General features: G+C 42.6%; 1 protein-coding gene across 1 annotated transcript in view; it reads left to right on the top strand.

Annotated features, from left to right (window-relative positions):
• Positions 1–260: 260 nt before the first annotated feature.
• ST8SIA4 (ST8 alpha-N-acetyl-neuraminide alpha-2,8-sialyltransferase 4) overlaps positions 261–17,762 on the top strand; it is a 109,739-nt gene continuing 92,237 nt past the window's right edge. Inside the window, exons 1-2 of the mRNA XM_007429134.4 lie at positions 261–629; positions 13,510–13,641. Coding sequence (XP_007429196.1) covers positions 517–629; positions 13,510–13,641 — 245 coding nt within the window. The 5' untranslated portion in view covers positions 261–516. The remainder of the gene's footprint in view (positions 630–13,509; positions 13,642–17,762) is intronic.

The following is a 17,762-nucleotide window of genomic DNA, read 5'->3' as shown; positions in this document are numbered from 1 at the left end:
GAGATACTCGCAGCCTAAGGAGATAAGCGGCCGCCACCGTCGCCTTCCTTCGCGCCTCCTTCCCCGCCCAGCACCGAACGGCACCCCGAGCCTGTCTTCTCCGAGAGACGCATTTTGAAGTTAGGGAAGCAGCTGTCTCCGCCTCCTCTGGCCACCTATTGGCCGGGGTTTGCTCATCATTTCCCCGCCAGGGAAAGGGCGGGGCTACATGAGGCCCCGGAGACTGGCGGCTGCCGCCTCTGCTGTTACCTAAACGGGAAGGCAGCGTGAGAGGAGCTTGGAGAAGCAGTTGCTGAGCGATCTCGGGAGCGCGTGGACTTCGGGCAGGAGGACTTCGCCCACGGGGGAATAGCAGCGGCAGCCTCTCCCCCCACAGCATCAATCCAGTTTTTCTTTTTTGTTTTGATTTTTAAAAAACCTTTGGCTGAACGCTGCTTTGTTTTATCTCCTTTGCTCCCCTTTCTCTTCCACCCTGCCAAACAAAGGAAATAGAAGGAATTCCGATTTTCAGAAGACATGCGTTCCATCAGGAAGAGGTGGACTATCTGCACGATAAGTATCCTCCTGATCTTTTACAAGACAAAAGAGATTGCACGAACGGAGGGGCACCCGGAGGCGCAACCCAGCGGGTAAATGCAAAGCGTTGCTTTCACACGTATTTGACAAAAGGGAAGAGAGCCGGGATGCGCACACGGGGTGTTAAGGTGCAAGGGCCGGTGGTGTTTGCTCCCCTCGTCCCACCTCGCCAACTTGTGTTGAGTAGATGTGTATCTTTTTGAGGATGTTGTGAAGGTCTCTCTCCCCTCCCCCGCCCACTTCATTTTGATCTGCAGTCTGCGATTTCACCCTCACGTAACTAAGCGTTGCGGCCGGCTTCAGGAGATTTGTGACCGCAAGGCGAAAATGACGGTGGGCTATTGGGAAAGAAGTTGAAAGGAAAAATGTGATTGCCCAGATGAGTCCTTTGGCGGCTGGGCAGTTACTGAGAGGAATAAAGCAGGGGCACGTTGGGGATTTTAAAGCGGCGACAGGTTCCCAAGTAGCGAGAGCAGCTTGAGATGCAGGAAGCGGTTCTCACGCCGGCTCTGGTCTGTTATTGTGCTGGTCGGGGGAGTGGCATTTCTTCCTTCCAGAAGTTCAGCTGCGCTTTATCAAGAATGGTTGCGGAATAGGATCGGCCTGGTCCTAGACGTGATTCAGTGGGAATTACTCCCAAGTTAGTGTTCATGTATGATGGCTTTATTCCGAACCCCGATATTCCTTCCTTTCTGCTTCTACTGGATGCCACCCCCATCTCTAGATCCTTCAAACAGGATTAACTCCGAAGCAAGTCCGATCGCTCTCAAGCCCTCCTGCTGATGGAATTATGCTTACCCTCGGAGTCTCACGCGATCTCCAGAAGGCTAAGTTTTCTAGGAGTGTTAGGGACGCGTGCCGTCTCTTTAGAGAGGTATTTTCTCCCTCTGTTTCTTTCTTGTGGCTCTTTCCTTGCAACAAACCCCCCGAAGCCTCGTGCTGCTATTTTTCATTTGAGGTGGTGACAAATTATTCATATCGTCACGCGTCTCCTCTGTCGAGCGTTGACACTTCAAAAGCAAAACAAAACTTCAGCTTGTCTAGGGCAATGTAGCTGTGGCGAGACTGCAGTTCGGTGCGCGCGCTTAAAAAAAGAAAAGACCCCCGCCCCCATTTCACTATACAGGGTTGCATTTCATTTCATTTCACGCTTCCGGACTAGAGAAAGCAGCGAGATCAGCCGTGTCGAGTTATAATTTGGAGGATTCAAGGAGGAAGCTGGTTGCTGTTGCTGCTGCATTCTTTTCGCTGACATTGGCGGGCATAGCACTAACTTAATGCTTAAGCAGGCTTGTTCGGTGTAGGCATGTCTGTTGTCGGGTGGGAAGGCGTGCCCGAGGGGGTGGGGAGCCCGAGATGCCTGGGAAATCCAGCGTGATTCACGTACACCAGGAGAACGGCGAAATCGTTTAGGTAGGGTAACTGTAGCCTTGCCCCCCCCCCCGCTCCTCCTCGGCCGTCAAAGAGAAGAGAGGCTGCCTGCGCTGGGGTGTGCGCGCGCGCGTTCTTCCCTAGCCTGCCTCCGTCCTGATTCCTGGTCCCTACACCCGCACCTGCACCTTTCATGCGTGCCTCTTCGCCCCTCGAGAAACCCGTGTGTGGCTGAGGAGGGTGAAAAGTAGTGCAGCGTTTCGAAGAGAAAGGCGGGAGACTTGGGGACGCGTGGTAGCTAGGGCTGGCTTGTCTCCTTCCTTGTCACCCTTATACAGTCCCATCCCCAGGACGCGTTTGCTTCCCTCGATGAGGCTCCGGATCGCAATCTCCCAGCTGCAGTTCTGACCAGGAAAAGTGGGAGCATGGCGTGAGAGGCACCCCACTCCTTTAGCCTGGCGATGGCCCTTTTTCCCCCCTCTTCGGCTTCCTCGCCTCGCGGGGTACGGCCGCCCAAATGCATCCGAACCGGAGGGAGGGGCAGCGTGGCCACATCAGCCTGCTTCGTTGCTTTGTGTTTCGCTTTCCGAGCAAATAAGAGAGGCGTCGCGGTCGCGTTTCCTCTTTCGTGAGCGTGGTCTGCAAATCCTTGCAGGCTTCTGCGCGGCTTGCACAAACAGGAAAAGTGCTGCGCCTGTCGTTGGGCTTCGGTGGTAAGGTTTCCGAAGTGCCGCTGAGACAAAAGATTAGCTTCTTTGTTAGCCGTCAGCCACGATCATTAGCTTTCTCTCTTCTGCCAAACAGTGGCTGCAACTCTTACAGCTCGGCACCTCCGCCTTCCAGGATAACCCTCTGGAAAGTGAAGTGCAACGCATCTATCCGGGTTAGCGTGTGTCCACCGGCCCTTATGCTTGTAGGAAAGTCTGCCAGCCTTAATTGTGCTGCTCCCATTGCCAGTATCTGTTTTGCTGCAGGAAAGAGCCCAATAACCGTGTTTTCCTTATTTATTGGGCTAAATTAGGGAAAGGGATTGATGGATCCCCCTGGGTTCCCTTCTTCTCCCCAGTAAGCATCCCCTGCCAGGGCTAAAAACAACCACAAATCCCTCTCCTTAAGGTGGGAGGGCACAAGTTTAGACAGATGCTTGGCCACCTATCAAGTGTGCTAACAGGTGGCAGGTGTTGTGGGGTGATGCAGGGTGAAGAAGAGGGGAGGGAACTGCTGATGACAAGCAAACTCTGTGGTGCAAAGAAATGGCAGTGCTAGCAGTGAGTGGCCAAGGAGACCAGTTCTGACATGGCCAGCGGCATCTGAGAAGAGCCAGTGGGCGTAATTCATCAAAGTCAGAATGGGGTGGGCAAAATCCCCCCCCCACACACACACACATACACTGGTAATGGACAGCCACAGGAATTGCAACTGCATGATACTCATCCTGGGGGATTGATGGGTTAAGGTGACAGTTTTAGTGCTTTCACGTGGGCCCTCAGAAATTACAGAAGTAGGAAAAAATACAGTTGTGTGAAACCCCTTTTTAGCAGAAACAGTGGAAGACCTGTAAAGAAATAGCAGCCTGTATCTGCTAGAACTCCTCTGTCTTTCTGGTTTAAATCAATTTTCAGTCAGTGCAACTCTTTTGAAAGAACCCTATGCCTGTCTTTAGCACAAGGTTCCCCAAAGTGGTCATTATCCTTAATGGGACACATTATTGCTGTTATTATTTGTAGTATCATTAGTTAAAGTAGTATTTATTGCATTATTCTCATGTAATAAATGTTTGGGGTTCAATGAACCATCTAAAACTTCATGAAGGGGTCGATGAGCTGAATAGTTTGGGGATCCCTGGTTTAGAAGGACCCTACTTTAAACTGGCAAGTACTCTGGAAAGCTCTGGTCAGGGATTAATGTAGCTATATGCCTCTTTCTATAATCCAGGTATTAAAGTTCCCCTGAAGCTTAAGCCAAAAGGCCAAGAAGGGTAGTGATCAGAGGAAAGGAGGCATGGGGTTTAAATAAGTCATGGCTAACTTGTCTCTTGATTTCAGTACTGTAATTTGTTCCTAAAACGTTTCTTTCTCCATCAGCCATCTTTCCTTCCTTCCTTCCCCTCCTCTTCCTCCTCCTTCCTCCTCCATATATATATATTCATCCATCCATCCATCCATCCATCCATTCATTCATGGTCTCCTGAACACTCTCTTACCAGCAGAGAGGTAAGAGAAAATATATTTTGCCTCATCCTTTGAATGTGTGTTTGTGGAGAAGGGTTAATAAGTCATCTACTTTCACAGTTAGGTAGCTACATGTAGACTTGGGAGTTGATTGGTATTCTATTACTTTCTGAGTGGGTTGGTTAATCTGTTGTAGCACAAAGTTGTTTAAAACATGATTGAAACATCCAGTAGAATTACTGCCAATTTTGGCCTCATCTTTGTTGATACACATGTGCCTTCAGTCACAGCTAAACTGGAGCCATCTCTCCCCCTCCATTTCACTTATTTTATATTTTATTTATTTGGAAACTTCTTGGCTTCCACATTTCAAAAATGAAATAAATGTATCCCAACTGCTAGCATATCTCTTAGCCATCACTGATCTTGGCTCTTGTAGGGCTGTAATATGGCCCAAGTCACTGCTGAGTTTTGAGATTCCCTCAGCGGTAATTCATTGTGAGAGTATTAGAAATTAACTCTTTATGTTTTCCTGGCATTCAGTAAAAGCAAACCTTGCTTTATGTACAAGCTAACTTAGTTTGTGGTGAAGCGCAAAGCGTTTTAAAAATATTGCTTGCTTTAGAACAAAAAATATATCCATTCTATCCTGTTAGTTAGGAAGGAGGCTGAAATGCTCAGTTTTTAATTTCCTTTCCGAAGATTAAAAAAAAGAAGAAACAAGTATTCCTTGCAGTTAGCTTTAGGAAGCCACTACAACATGGTTGGATTATGATGCTTTCCAAACTGTAATGCCAGTTAAAAGCTTAGAATATTGATATAATTTTTTAAAGTAAAAGTAGGATTGTATTCGGGGCAAACTAGCATTTGTCTGATAGTATTCAGTGGCCAAATGAGTGGCCACTAGTGCCACTCTAGTGGCAATAGTGCCCTCCCCATATAAAATTGTGTATAGCATAAAAAAATGTTGTTTCAGGCAAAGGCTGATCTTTTGACTATAAATCAAAACACTCACACTGTCCCTCCCTCTATTTTTCTCTATCACAGCAGCTCCAATGATTAAGACTATAACAAACACATATCATGAGATACAAATCCAGAATGTTATTTATTTATTGAACCTGTGAATGAAGTTCTGGGGCAAAGAGATGCTAGGACAATTCAGTGGAAATATGATGTGCTGACATTTATGTTTGAATAAACGTCCATAGAATTGAACTATAAAAATGGAAGATTTGAAGCTATCTGGAACCGTGTTTTCAGCTGGTATGACTTCTACTTATTACCACAAGAAATAATGTTTTGCTAGTTTGTGAAGACTTTTGATTAGAAGCATGTTACTCTTCAGATGACTTTTTTATTGTTTATAAGTTCCCTTTCATAATAGATTGAGTCACAGTTTCTATGGGAAAAAGTGGCCTCTTTTAACTAAGGATTTGCTGACAGAAGCAGGTAAGAAGATAAACAGAACATAAAGCAACAGAGATTCAGCATAGAAACAACATTGGAATCATAAAAATGTTTAGTTAAGGACCAGAGGCAGAATCATATTCAAATTAAGCACTCCAAATTCTCATTTACTTTGCAAGATTTTAAAAACTGCTTATCCTGATGAGGAGAAAATGACATGGTTTTCTCAAACTGCGTTTTCTGCACAACATACTAAGCCCAAAAAAGTTTAGTTGATGAGGTATACAATACTGGTGCCTTACCCTCACACCCTCCATTGTGCACAGCTTTGTGGCTAACCATGTCCAAAACCCAAACAGCTGCCAAAATGGCTGATTCTGATTTGGAGGACATAAGTAGCTATAAAGCTTGGCTAATAAGCTGCACGTGAGAAGTGGAAAAATAATGGTACTTGAACTTTAGTTACAACTGGACAACCCTGTGACCTGTTCGGTCATCCTTTGACAGAAAAGTAGTGGAGTCTGATGTGACCAGAATGAACATTAAATTTTAGTCTGACCATATTTTTTTTAACCCAATGCTGGATGGTCCCATGATCATCTGAGAAGAGTATATACGATAAATATAAAAATAATTGCAGAGGCAAACTAACTTCAATAATAAGTCAATATTTACTTACCTAAACAGATAAGCAGAATGACCACGGGCGAGCAAAAAAGCAGTGGGAGTGGGAGTGACTTCTGACTTCCTGCTGGTTTCCCCATTGACTTTACTTGTGGGAAGCTGTCAAGGAGCATTGGAAATCATGATCACATGACTATGGGAATGCTGTGATGGCCACAATTTTGTGAATAAAACTGGTCTGAACATCATGGAGATTTCAATTCTGCAGGAGTAATGGGTGCTGGATATTTTACACATTCTTTAAGTTAGTGGATTTTAGGTACCTTGATTCAAAAATTGTTGTGGAATTATGCACCATTTGGGCTAACTTGAAGGTGCAAACAGATAAGCACAATGAAAGTTTTAGTATGTAGATATGTAAAAATGTGTATTTTTCTTAAAAATTGTTACAAAAGAATAAAATAGAATGCTAAAAAATGACAACTGAGGATAAAATAAACCAGATATCCAACAGACCAAGAATATTAGCTTGAAGTTGGAGAAATAGCATGAACCAGAACAGCTGGGACTTGTAACACCCCCAGATTACTTAAGCTTCATTTAAATAGACCATGCCATCTATTATTATTATCACAATAATTTTTATTAACTATAAGTTCTAAATAAATTTTGACTGCTCAGATCTGTTATTTATTTGTCTGATTTGTATTCCTCCTTTCCTCAGGAATTCAAGGCAGCATACACAGTGATTCCTCCTCCAGTTTCTCCCATAATAACCTATTGCAGTAGATTAGCTTGAGAAAGAATGACTGGTGCAGAGTCACTCAGTGGACTTTGATCACTGAGAGTGGACTTGAACCTGGCTTTCACTGATACTAGTCTCCCCATGCTGCACTACACCACCAAATCATGCTACAATGTATGTACATCACAGCATACACTGTGAAACACTCATGCCACTTCTTGGAAACTCCTAATGGACTACAGTTAGCTCGGTACGAATGAAAATTCATAGTGCGATTTTTGTGCATGCGATAATGCATTTTGATCATTTCATTTTTAAGTGTGCTATGATGCTGCTTCAGAAAAATGCAGGGAGCACCACCACCCTGAAATCATGACACTGTGTGTGTTTATTATTTGAGGGGGACTGATTCATATGACACTGACTTGGAAGGCAGCGTACTGCTATGTAATTAATTTCGGCGTGAATCTTTCCTCTGAGATTTATGTGAATATTGTTCACCTGAGATTTTATTGTTATTCTTTATGGCATTAAATTTGAAAAGAGTAGAGGTAGTCCTTGACTTATGACCACAATTGGCACTGGAATTTCCATCGCTAAGTGATGCGGTCATAAAGTGAGGTGTCACATGACCACATTGCTTAGCAGTGGTAATCCCGGCACTCCCCAATGCTCTCGTTAAGCAAATTCCACCAGTCATTAGCCAAGGACCCGCCCCAATCCCAGCCTTGAGCCTCAGTAAGGTAAGGGACTGCCTTCAACTTCCCCCACCCACCTATCTCCCCCCCATCTCTGTTCTTTCTGGCCACCCTACACCCTGCCTTGTGGGATGGCAAGCAGCCCCAGAATTCTCCATGTGGCTTTGAGGCTGCTTGGCACTCTGTGGCTCAGGGGCCTCATGGCCCTCCTTCCCCCTTTGCTTGCTTGCACACACCAGAGCCCTCCTTCCCCTTTTGCTCACTTGCACGCATGCACCATGCCCTTTGCTCGCTCACATGCCCCAGTGCCCTCCTTCCCCCTTTACTTTCTTGCAGACACCAGAGCCCTCCTTCGCTCACTTGCACTGTGCCCTCCTCCACTCATTTGCATGCACTGCTCCCTCCTTCCTTTGCTCACAGCCATCAGTGCCCTTCGTCCCCCTTCACTTGCTCACATGCATGCACCATGTCCTCTGATTGTGGTGCATGCGAAGAAGTGAAGGAGGGAAGGAGGGCACTGGTGCATGCAAATGAGGGAAGGAGGAAACAGTGTGTGTGAGTGAGCAAAAGAGGAAAGAGGGCACTGGGGCATGCAAGGACTCTCCAAGGGCACTTCCAGCACCGCTCTGCAGCTCACGTTGGAAGCTGCCGGCAGTTTGTGAGACTTTCTCCTTCCTCCTGCAAAGCCTTCCTCCTGCAAAGCCCCAGAGCCTCAGTGCAGTGTGAAGGGGATGCAACGTGTGCAAGCAAGCAAGGGGGAAGGAGGGCACTGGTGCATGTGAGCAAGAAAGGTGGGAAGAAGGGCATGGTATGTGAGAATGAGCGAAGGGGGAAGTGCATGTGTGCGATGGGTGGGGGAGACTTACCCAAGTGATTTGCGACCTCCCCTGCCGATTGACCTTGCTTGTGGGAAGCTGGCGGGGAAGGTTGCAAATGGTGATCATGTGATCACGGGGTGCTTGACAATCAGTCATAAGTGCGAACCGGTTGCCAAGTGCCTAGATCACAATTATGTGACCAGAGGAACTGCAACAGCCATGACTTTGGGGACCAGTCATAAGTCAATTTTTTCAGCATTATTGTAACTTTGAACGGTCGCTGAACGAATGGTCATAATTTGAGGACTACCTGTATACGTATGTGTATATGCATATGCATATGTATTCCTTGCCCCATCTCAAAATTACTATGTGTGAAGTTTGAAGTAAAATTTGCTTGGTTTTTCTTTAGGTTGAACTTTGAGCTATAAATCAATCATACATATTGTATGAGATGCACATCCAGCAGATATATGACCATTGATCCTGTGAGTTCTCCTAGGCACAACTGTAGCCTTTATGGATATCACTGCATGGGATGAGATTGCTTGTGCAGCAGACAGAAATCCTCCTCCTTTTTAAGATCCCCGCAATCTTTTGGTGAAGTGTGCCGTAGCAGTGTTACGTCTGATGGTGCCAGTGTGTTCTCAAGCTAAGATTAAACTACTTATGGTAACATATAAAGGACTATATGGCTTAGGCCCTGTATGCTTCCTCCTTTATATATGTCCCTGGAATAGAAAGATTTAGCAGAAGTGCCCTCTTGGGGGGTGCTGTGCTTGCAGCGGGATTCATTGAAAGGCAGCCCGAAAGAGCTGGTTCTCAGCCGTAGGTTTCTTGACTGTGAAATTCCCTTCCTCTTTCATTATGCTTTAGATCAAGCTGAAAACATATCTGTTCAACTGGGCCTTTGGTTTAATTTGTGCTGCAGTGCTTCTTGTTTACTATGGATGTTTCAATAGTTCTGTCCTGTGCAATAAGTTTTAAAGCTGCTTTTTTTTTTTTTTTTTTGTTTAAAGAAGGCTTTATTGTAAAATTTGTTGGAGGTTTTGGTACCCCTTGCATCAGAATTGCCTTTTTGATGCATTGCTTTGTTGATATGTTTTATATAGAAACAAAAGTGTTTTATTGTTGTGATGTTTATGGGGGGAAAAACATTTATTTGATGGTAGTGCTTATAGCTTTCATGCCAAAGACTTCAGATTCAGTTCCTGGCCGTCCTCCCATTTAAGGAATATCATGTTGTAGGGTGTGAGAAAGATCCCTAGCTGAAGCTGTTGGAGGGCTGCTACTCAGCATGATACAAGGCAATGTGGACAAATGATCTGACCTTGTATAAAACTGATTCTTATGTTCCAGGAACTAACCAGACTTTCTCAGGCATCAGAGATAATGTATTTATCTCACAAGAACTCCAGTCATAGACTCTGGGTGACTCACAACTAGCATAAAACCAGCATAAAAGCAGAAGAATTATAAAAAAATTGTGCTCCTGGGATGGATAAAAAAACCAAAGTCACGTCTCTTCTTCTGAGTTCATATTGAGACATCATTGACCGCTTGGCAACAGCATGGAAGCATTAGATATTTCCTTCTTCTAGGATTTTTTTTTAACTTTACAGCTAGAATTTACTCATAGTCTACTTCCATACAAGATCCTTTTGGATGAAAACCCTTCTGCATATAGTAACACCTACCTAATTACTTAATTGTTAATAAAGTTAACAGTGAACTTAAGGGTACTTAGAGCTTGAGTAGCTTCAGTTAGAAAGCAACATGATCCATGCTGCCTCTTTCTTCCAGTAATTAATCAAGACAATGGAGAATAAGGTGTTTCTGTGATGCTCAGTGTGAGCCAGGTTGGTAAGAGAATAACATTTCCAGTAAGCCTGCCTTATGGGTCATGTCATGTTGCATACTGGACATACCTTTCCCCTGCAGTATTTGGTTGCTGAGCTCTACTTTCTAGCCCAGGGGTCCTCAAACTTCTTAAACGGGGCCAGTTCATGGTCCCTCAGAATGTTGGGGGGCTGGACTATGGTTTGAAAAAAACATGAACGAATTCACACAGACCAAATGGAGAAAGTAATGGGGCGCCCTGGACCCCACTGATCACCCTGCACAGAGGATCCCTCCCACAGAGTATGAGGAGAGGAGGAGAGCCGCCGGACCCGGCATACCTGTCATGTAGAATAGTCCGGCTCTGCAATCTCCCTCCTCGTGCATCCCCTGGAGCTTCCAACACAGCCCAACACTTCCACTTTTGACAGACAGCAGCGGTGGCCAGTCAGGCGGGCGGGCTGGATAAATGACCCTGGCGAGCTGTATCCAGCCCACGGGCTGTACTTTGAGAACCCCTGCTCTAGCCTAAGATGGATGCCACATGCTAGTGAGTAATAATAGTGCTGATTTAGTAATAGGGATTTTTACTAACATGGTCATGTTGGAACAAGAAATTTACTCAAAGTATATGGAACATGACCCATTGTGGGAAGCCAATTTCATGTTTCTGTTCCGGTTTGGATTCTGACCACTTGTTTAGAAAAAGAGAAGGGGTATGTTAGAATTAATTCTTTGCATATGTCTTTACTGTGAATGCTGTAGGACAGGCCTAAGCTGACTCGAAAAGTTTCTGAAAAACTGAGACGAATAACAGTGATAAGAAGTCTGGTTTTAATTCTCATTGTCAGACTGAAACTAGTAAAAACCAATAGGCCTATCAATGTAGAGGATTTAAAAGAGGATTTAAGTAAATTCATGCTGGGGAAGTCTTTTAATGGGTACAGGTCATGATAACTATACATTATATTAAAAGTAGCATGCCTCTAAATATCACTTGATTTGGAATATCAAAGGATGAGGGTTATTTTCCATATGGTGTATTTTAGGAATTTCTCTAACATCTTGATGTCTGCTATGGTGAATAATGATATGGAATTAATAAAGGTCTTTGATCTGATCCAATCAGGCTGCACTTATGTTCTTACTGGAGTTATGGAAACTAGCTATACCACAAATCAAAGTAGTCAGAGAGTTTCTGCTTTTGATGGAAATTCTGCTGACACTTCAGATTGTAGTTATAATGCATTATCAGCTGAAACCAAGCAAGTAAATGATGGTGGCCTAAGATTCAGTCAGTTAATAGAAGAAAACTGCGGTTTTAAGGACAGTTTCAGTACATTTGAGAAGCCAGTGTGTAAAATAAAAACAAGTACTTACTAATAAATAAATAACTGGTGTGGGTACTTTTGGGACTTCGCTCAGTTGTACTTAATCAGGCAGTTTTCTCTTTAGCTAATTAATTATATTTTAGCCCACTTTTTAGGAAAAAAAATTCCTAAGCAAGTTTATGTAAATTAAGATAACAAAGGGGGAGCCTGCCATTAAGCGCACAGTCCATATTAAGGAAGGAGAATGGTAGAAGATGAACATTTTTTTAAAAAAGATAAAGCAACATGTTGAGATATAAGCAGGGAATTATAAGCAGTTTGGAGCCTGGCTTTGTTGCTGTTGTTGTTTTGTTTGGGGTTTTTGCTAAAAGGTGCTCTGTGGAGCTTTTTTGCCCATGGCTAAAGGCAGAGTGACCTGTCTCGTTTCTCTAGTCCCAAGTAGATCTGAGTATTCTTTTGTTTAGGGGTGTATATGAAACAACATTCTACAAATGCTGTTTCTCTGGTCAGTTGATGGGAAAATGTGGGTTTTCTTCTTATCATATTCCTTTTGGGAGGAGGCAGAATGCAGTCTTTCATTGGCCTTTAGTCCTCTTGCTGGTGCCAAATCAGATAGCTCTTTTTCTCTCTAGGAATTTGATTCCTTTTTCCCAAATGTGTAACTTTTTGTTTGATTAATTCTGTTCTGTTATTTTTCAGCACATTTCTCCAACCAATCAATTTATGTACATAGAGAGCTAAACAAACTACATATTATTCCATACCGTTATGCAGTTTTCCCTGATAATGTCCTGATGTGTTGGATTTCACTCCTGTATTGGCCATGCTACCTAGGTCTTGTAGCTATTGGTTCAAGGTATCAGGAGAACTTACGGTTGGGGAAGGCTGACCTAATAGAGAAATAGAAGTACTTGGAAGTTCATATCTTCTTTGTGTATCCATAAGACCAAAATATACTGATGCAACCCTGTACCAATGCAAAGTAAACTCCACTGAGTTTAATGGGATTACTTCAAAGAAAGTGTTACAAAATTGCAGCAATACAGAATGGCTTATGCCTTTGGCTTATATGGATCAGCAGGAATTTTGGATAATATATATATATATATTTTTATGCCTTCAAGTCAGTCTTGACTCCTGGTGACTGCCTGGACAAGTCCCTGCAGTTTTCTTGGCAAGATTTCAGAAGTGATTTGCCATTGCCTTCTTCCTAGGGCTGAGAGAGAATGACTGGCCCAAGGCCACCCAGCTGGCTTTGTGCCTAAGGCAGGACTAGAACTCACGGTCTCCTGGTTTCTAGTCTGGTGCCTTAACCACTACACCAAACTGACTCATAAAGAGCAATATTAGGATACAAATACTACTACTAATAGTAATTAATAGTAATAACAACAACTATTTTAAGAGTGTTTCTTTTTTCAGGTTTCCTTTTGAAAAGACCATGGCAAAGGTTGAATTCTTACGTAACAGTTTATGCAAAACTATCTAGTAGAAGAATATCATCTTCTCTTTTTTCCCCCCTCCAAAAGAAAACAAATATACATGCTTATGTTATATATTAGATCAGTGTTAAGTTAGATCTAATCACTGATCATATTTATATCCATGTGAATATAAATAGATCTGCGGTCATCAGAAATCATCCAAGGGCTGAAACTCCTGTGGGATAGTAAAGCCCAGCTGTTTGGACACCTTTTCTGCACTTCCCACATATGCTAGTTAGTCCAGCCAACTACCATTTTTCATTTTTAACCATGCCTACAACACAGTTATAGTGGGGGGTGTCCTTGTCACTCTTCAAGAACAAACTTTTTCTCCAAAACTTCCTTAAACCTGGAGCAGCTGGTATTTGTGAAGTGATGCCAAAAGAAGCTTCTTGCTATCTCTAAGCTAACTATCATTCATTCTTTTCACATTGTGTTTCAGAGATGGCGAGCAAAGTTTAAGTAGATCAGTGGTCAATAGCTCTGATAAAATAAACCGGAAGAGTGGCTCTTCAGTGTTCCAGCATTCTGTAGAAAGATGGAAAATCAATTCCTCCTTGGTGCTGGAAATAAGGTGAGTATCTTAAGTGATACAGTACACAGTCCTGTATATATTTAGGTAGCTTGCAGCTTTGATAGACTGGAAAACCTTTTTTATTTAGACTTGTCAGCTGTTTGGATATAAAATTCTAGAGAGGATGAAGAATCTTAGCAACAATTTCTCTCAGACTACAGTACATTATGGGTTTGTGAAATTACAGAAGCTCTCAAAGCTCTTGGAAAAAAGTCACAATGTAACTGACAGAACGTTAAAAGATGTTAAACTAAAATAGCTTCTCAGACTTTTGGCTATAAGCAGGCCTAGTGTGTGTGTAACGTTTGCATACATTTAATGTTTCAGAGGTCATGAAACAGAAATATGAACATAAATTATATTGATAAAGAATGAATGTGTGAGGTTGATTTTTAGCTAGGACTCTGAATTTAAGTAACTAAATTTAAAACAAGGGTCAGGTACCATTGGCATTTGCTGCATATCAACTTCCTAGGAGTATCTGGTAGCCACTGTTGAAAATTAACCTTTTATCTTCTGGATAAGCCTTTGATCTGTCCTTGCAAAGTACTTCTTGATGTTTCAGAAGTCAGAGAATATACCTTCTTCTACTATATTAAGCCCATGACTCTTGTTATGCTAACTGCATGGCCCAAAATCTTTCTCTTAATTGCCATCATAAAAACAGAAAAAAGTGGAAATCACCAGTTGAAACCATAGATGTCCCTATAGTTGTGTATTTGTGTTACCAAAACTGTTGTGAAGATGGGGAGATTTCTCTTGGAAATAAGATTGTAGTTAATGGTTTGTTTGATGATTTGAGGTGAAAAATTATCTTCTACTAAACTACAGAGAAACAGAACATGCTATTGTTTATTAGAGGTATCTGAAAATTACTGCTCTGATGTGAAAGCAAGGGATGTTTTAAGACTCTAAAGTTGTCTTTATTAACAATCTGTGTAGTCCTATATTAAAAGATTTAAGTTGTGTAACGTTATGGGATGCTAGTATAAAGGATCTGTCTATCAACTGCTTATCTGAGTATACTGAGCACTGAATGAATAGTACCTAATCTCCATAAAAAATTGGTACAGGTAGAGAACTTGAAGATATGGAGAAGTCTTTAGGTGTGCCATCAAATGTTAGCGGCATCAGCTTCCCCTCCAATATTAAAAATGCCTTGTCCTGAGATTGAGAACATGGATTCAACAGTTACAGAATACCTGAACAATCTCATGGAAATAAATCAACAAGCAATAGCAGCAGTTAGTAGGGGTGTGTATAACTTCGATAGTACTTCACTTTGATTAAGATTTGAATGAAGTACCTCCTTGTAGCTGCTTCACAAAACAACATGATCTCTTGCTTCTAAGAGAAAGCAAAGTACTTTTGTTGCTTTACCTTGCTCTGCTTCAGAGCCCCTTTCAGCCTTCTCCTTTGGAACTCATGCTATGGAAGTAAGCTGAGAGCTGTCTTTTTGAGAAGTGACAAGCCTTCTCCTGCAGTGCTGGTGAAATTGATTTCAGGCTGGGCAGATTAAGCATAAACTGCAGGCATTCCCTTACTGTGCTCTGAAGATTTCTGGCCTGGAGCATCCTTGGCCCACTTGCCAGAAGCTTCTGTGAACACTGAAGAGGAGATACTACTTATCTCCTTCTTCGGACATGCTGCAGAGAAGATGCTGCTAATCGTTTCCAAGACTGCTCAGCTTTGGCCAGCATGTGGGAGGAGGCTTGGGGCATGTCCTGAACAGTGATTGCCAGAGGTCAAAGAAGTCTGGAGGATGTGCTGCTTTGGTGAGCGGTGTGGAGAAGGCAGTGCTTGCCCCCACCAGACTGCTTTATGTATAAGGATTTTCTAGGCTGGATTGTTTAAGTGCATGCTTCTGAATCACCGAGCTTGGAGATTTTTTGGTGCATGCTAGGGCAAAACCTTGGGAGGAAATCACCAAAATTGCTTTGATGAGGTGAATTATGCTACCTCTTGGTTTCAGAGAAGTGGAATCACATTGCTTTCATGATATGAATCACTTTTACAAAGTGTATCTTGAAGAGTTTCAGGTTGGTGGAAGATAGGAGGATGCAGGCCACAATGTGAAAGAAGGCAAAGTAGGGAGAAGTCTTATTTAAATATATTATTTAAATGTACGGCTATTTCTTCCCTTAATATGCTATTTTTGCATTGTTGAATCATTTGCCTTAAATGTATCTGAAATATTTCAAAAGCATATTACACTGAAAAATTGAACTGAAATTGTGTTTATATCTGATATATTATAATGAGATGCTTTTTCATTTTTAATTTTTGTTAATTTGTATGAAGACCTAATCTTAATCCTTTCTAAATTCTCAAACATATTCCAATCTGTAGAATGACATACAGCAATTTCGGGTGGATCACACTCAATAAGTTGGTGCTGAATATAAATTGTGTGTGTGTGGGGGGGGGGGGCTGTGTGTGTGTGTATCTCTATCTCTATCTCTATATCTCTCTCTATCTCTATAAATATAAACTTTACAAACATAAGGACCAGGATGTTGTTTTGTTAAGAGTCATATTTTGTTTTCAGTTGCATAACCACAGAGCCTCTCACATGATTAGTAGAGATGGGGATTTCCTTTTTTTCCCCCTGAAAAAAAGGAAATAGCAAAAAAGCATTCAAGATAAATCTAGTTGAAAAGCATATGAGCTGTTTGCAGTTTTTCACCAGTGCATGTTCAATTGTAGGACAAGTAACATTTGTAGCCTGTAAAAACAACTGTGCAAAGACTTAATCTATTTGTTAACAGCAAGTGTGGCATATACAGTGAAACAACCAGGTGTTCTTAGCCACAAAAATCCAGATGAGTAGAGAAGAGGAGTCCTTAAATCTATTTTCTTCCACCTAGAAGTAAGCAAAAAGAGGGAGTGGCAGATGTTCAGAATAATTCCCCAAAGTCCCAATATTCTTTAATTGTCTAACATTCTTAAAACAATGGCTGTAATTCTCTTTCCCTGACTTTGCTCTTGGGAATGACCTGTCCAGAGCTCTTACCATAACTCCCAAAATATGGTCTGCATGTATTCTCAAAGCTATTTTTCTTTGTTTTTGCAAATCATTTCCGCACCCCAAGGCTCCTGTCAAGGTACTGCTAAACCATGGCAGGCAGCATACTTTTCCTACCATTTTTAATCAAGTAGAAAAGAATGAAAACACTGTTATTTAGTGACTCTGATTGACTTTACAAACTTAGAAAACTGCTTCCACCCCAACCGGGCATCTATGGGACTGAGCCAAGGGAGGAAAATGATGACACATGGATGATGGTACAATTATATAAATATTGTTCATATTCATATTCATTGGAGAAATACCAATAGTATGCTGGAAGATGCAAATAGAGCTCTCACAACAATCCCTACTACAAGGTCAAACCAATGAATATGCTACAGCTGCTGTAATCCTGGAGATGCTTGACTACACGATCAAGAAGAGCAGCAGTACATACCCCCCCCCCCGGAAATGAGGTTGGAGACTCATATCAAGGTAACTTGGAGAGAAGTTAGTCAGCTGGTGTAACTGTAGAAAGGTGTGGAGATTAAGGATAAGGCTCAGCTACTGAAAAAATACAAGGGTCTGACTCCATTTCTAGCCGTAGAGACTGCTAAACAAAGTCTCTCAGCAGTGGCTACCAGGCTGAGGAGATACACTAAAGAAATGGAGGCCAGGAAGATAAATGTCCTGTTTTCCAAAGAACCATCCACGGTATAGTCCCAGCTGCAGTGCAACAACACAGGAATGGTAGAGCCACTAATAGAAGAAACTGAGCAGTATTGGAAGAACATATGGGAGAAAGAGAAGACACATAACACCAGTGCAAAGTGGCTGCAGAACATAAGAGCAGATCACAGCAGTCTCCCAGAACAGGAACCAGTCACCATCACAGTAGCAGACATCCAACACCGCGTCAAGAACACGAAGAACAGGACAGCACCTGGCCCGGACATGATCCACACCTACTGGCTGAAGAAACTAACAGCAGTGCGTGAACGCCTAGCAGCACTGATGAAACAGCTGCTAGCAGCAGGATCCCACCCAGACTGGCTAATACAAGGAAGGACAGTGCTGATCATGAAAGACCCCCACAAGGGAGCAGCACCAT

Source organism: Python bivittatus, unplaced genomic scaffold (genome assembly GCF_059951505.1).
Source record: "Python bivittatus isolate LINGU-HERP-01145 unplaced genomic scaffold, Pbiv_v1 ctg000850_np1212, whole genome shotgun sequence".
Taxonomy (NCBI): Eukaryota; Metazoa; Chordata; class Lepidosauria; order Squamata; family Pythonidae; genus Python; species Python bivittatus.
This window is presented reverse-complemented; position numbering and strand designations above follow the sequence as displayed.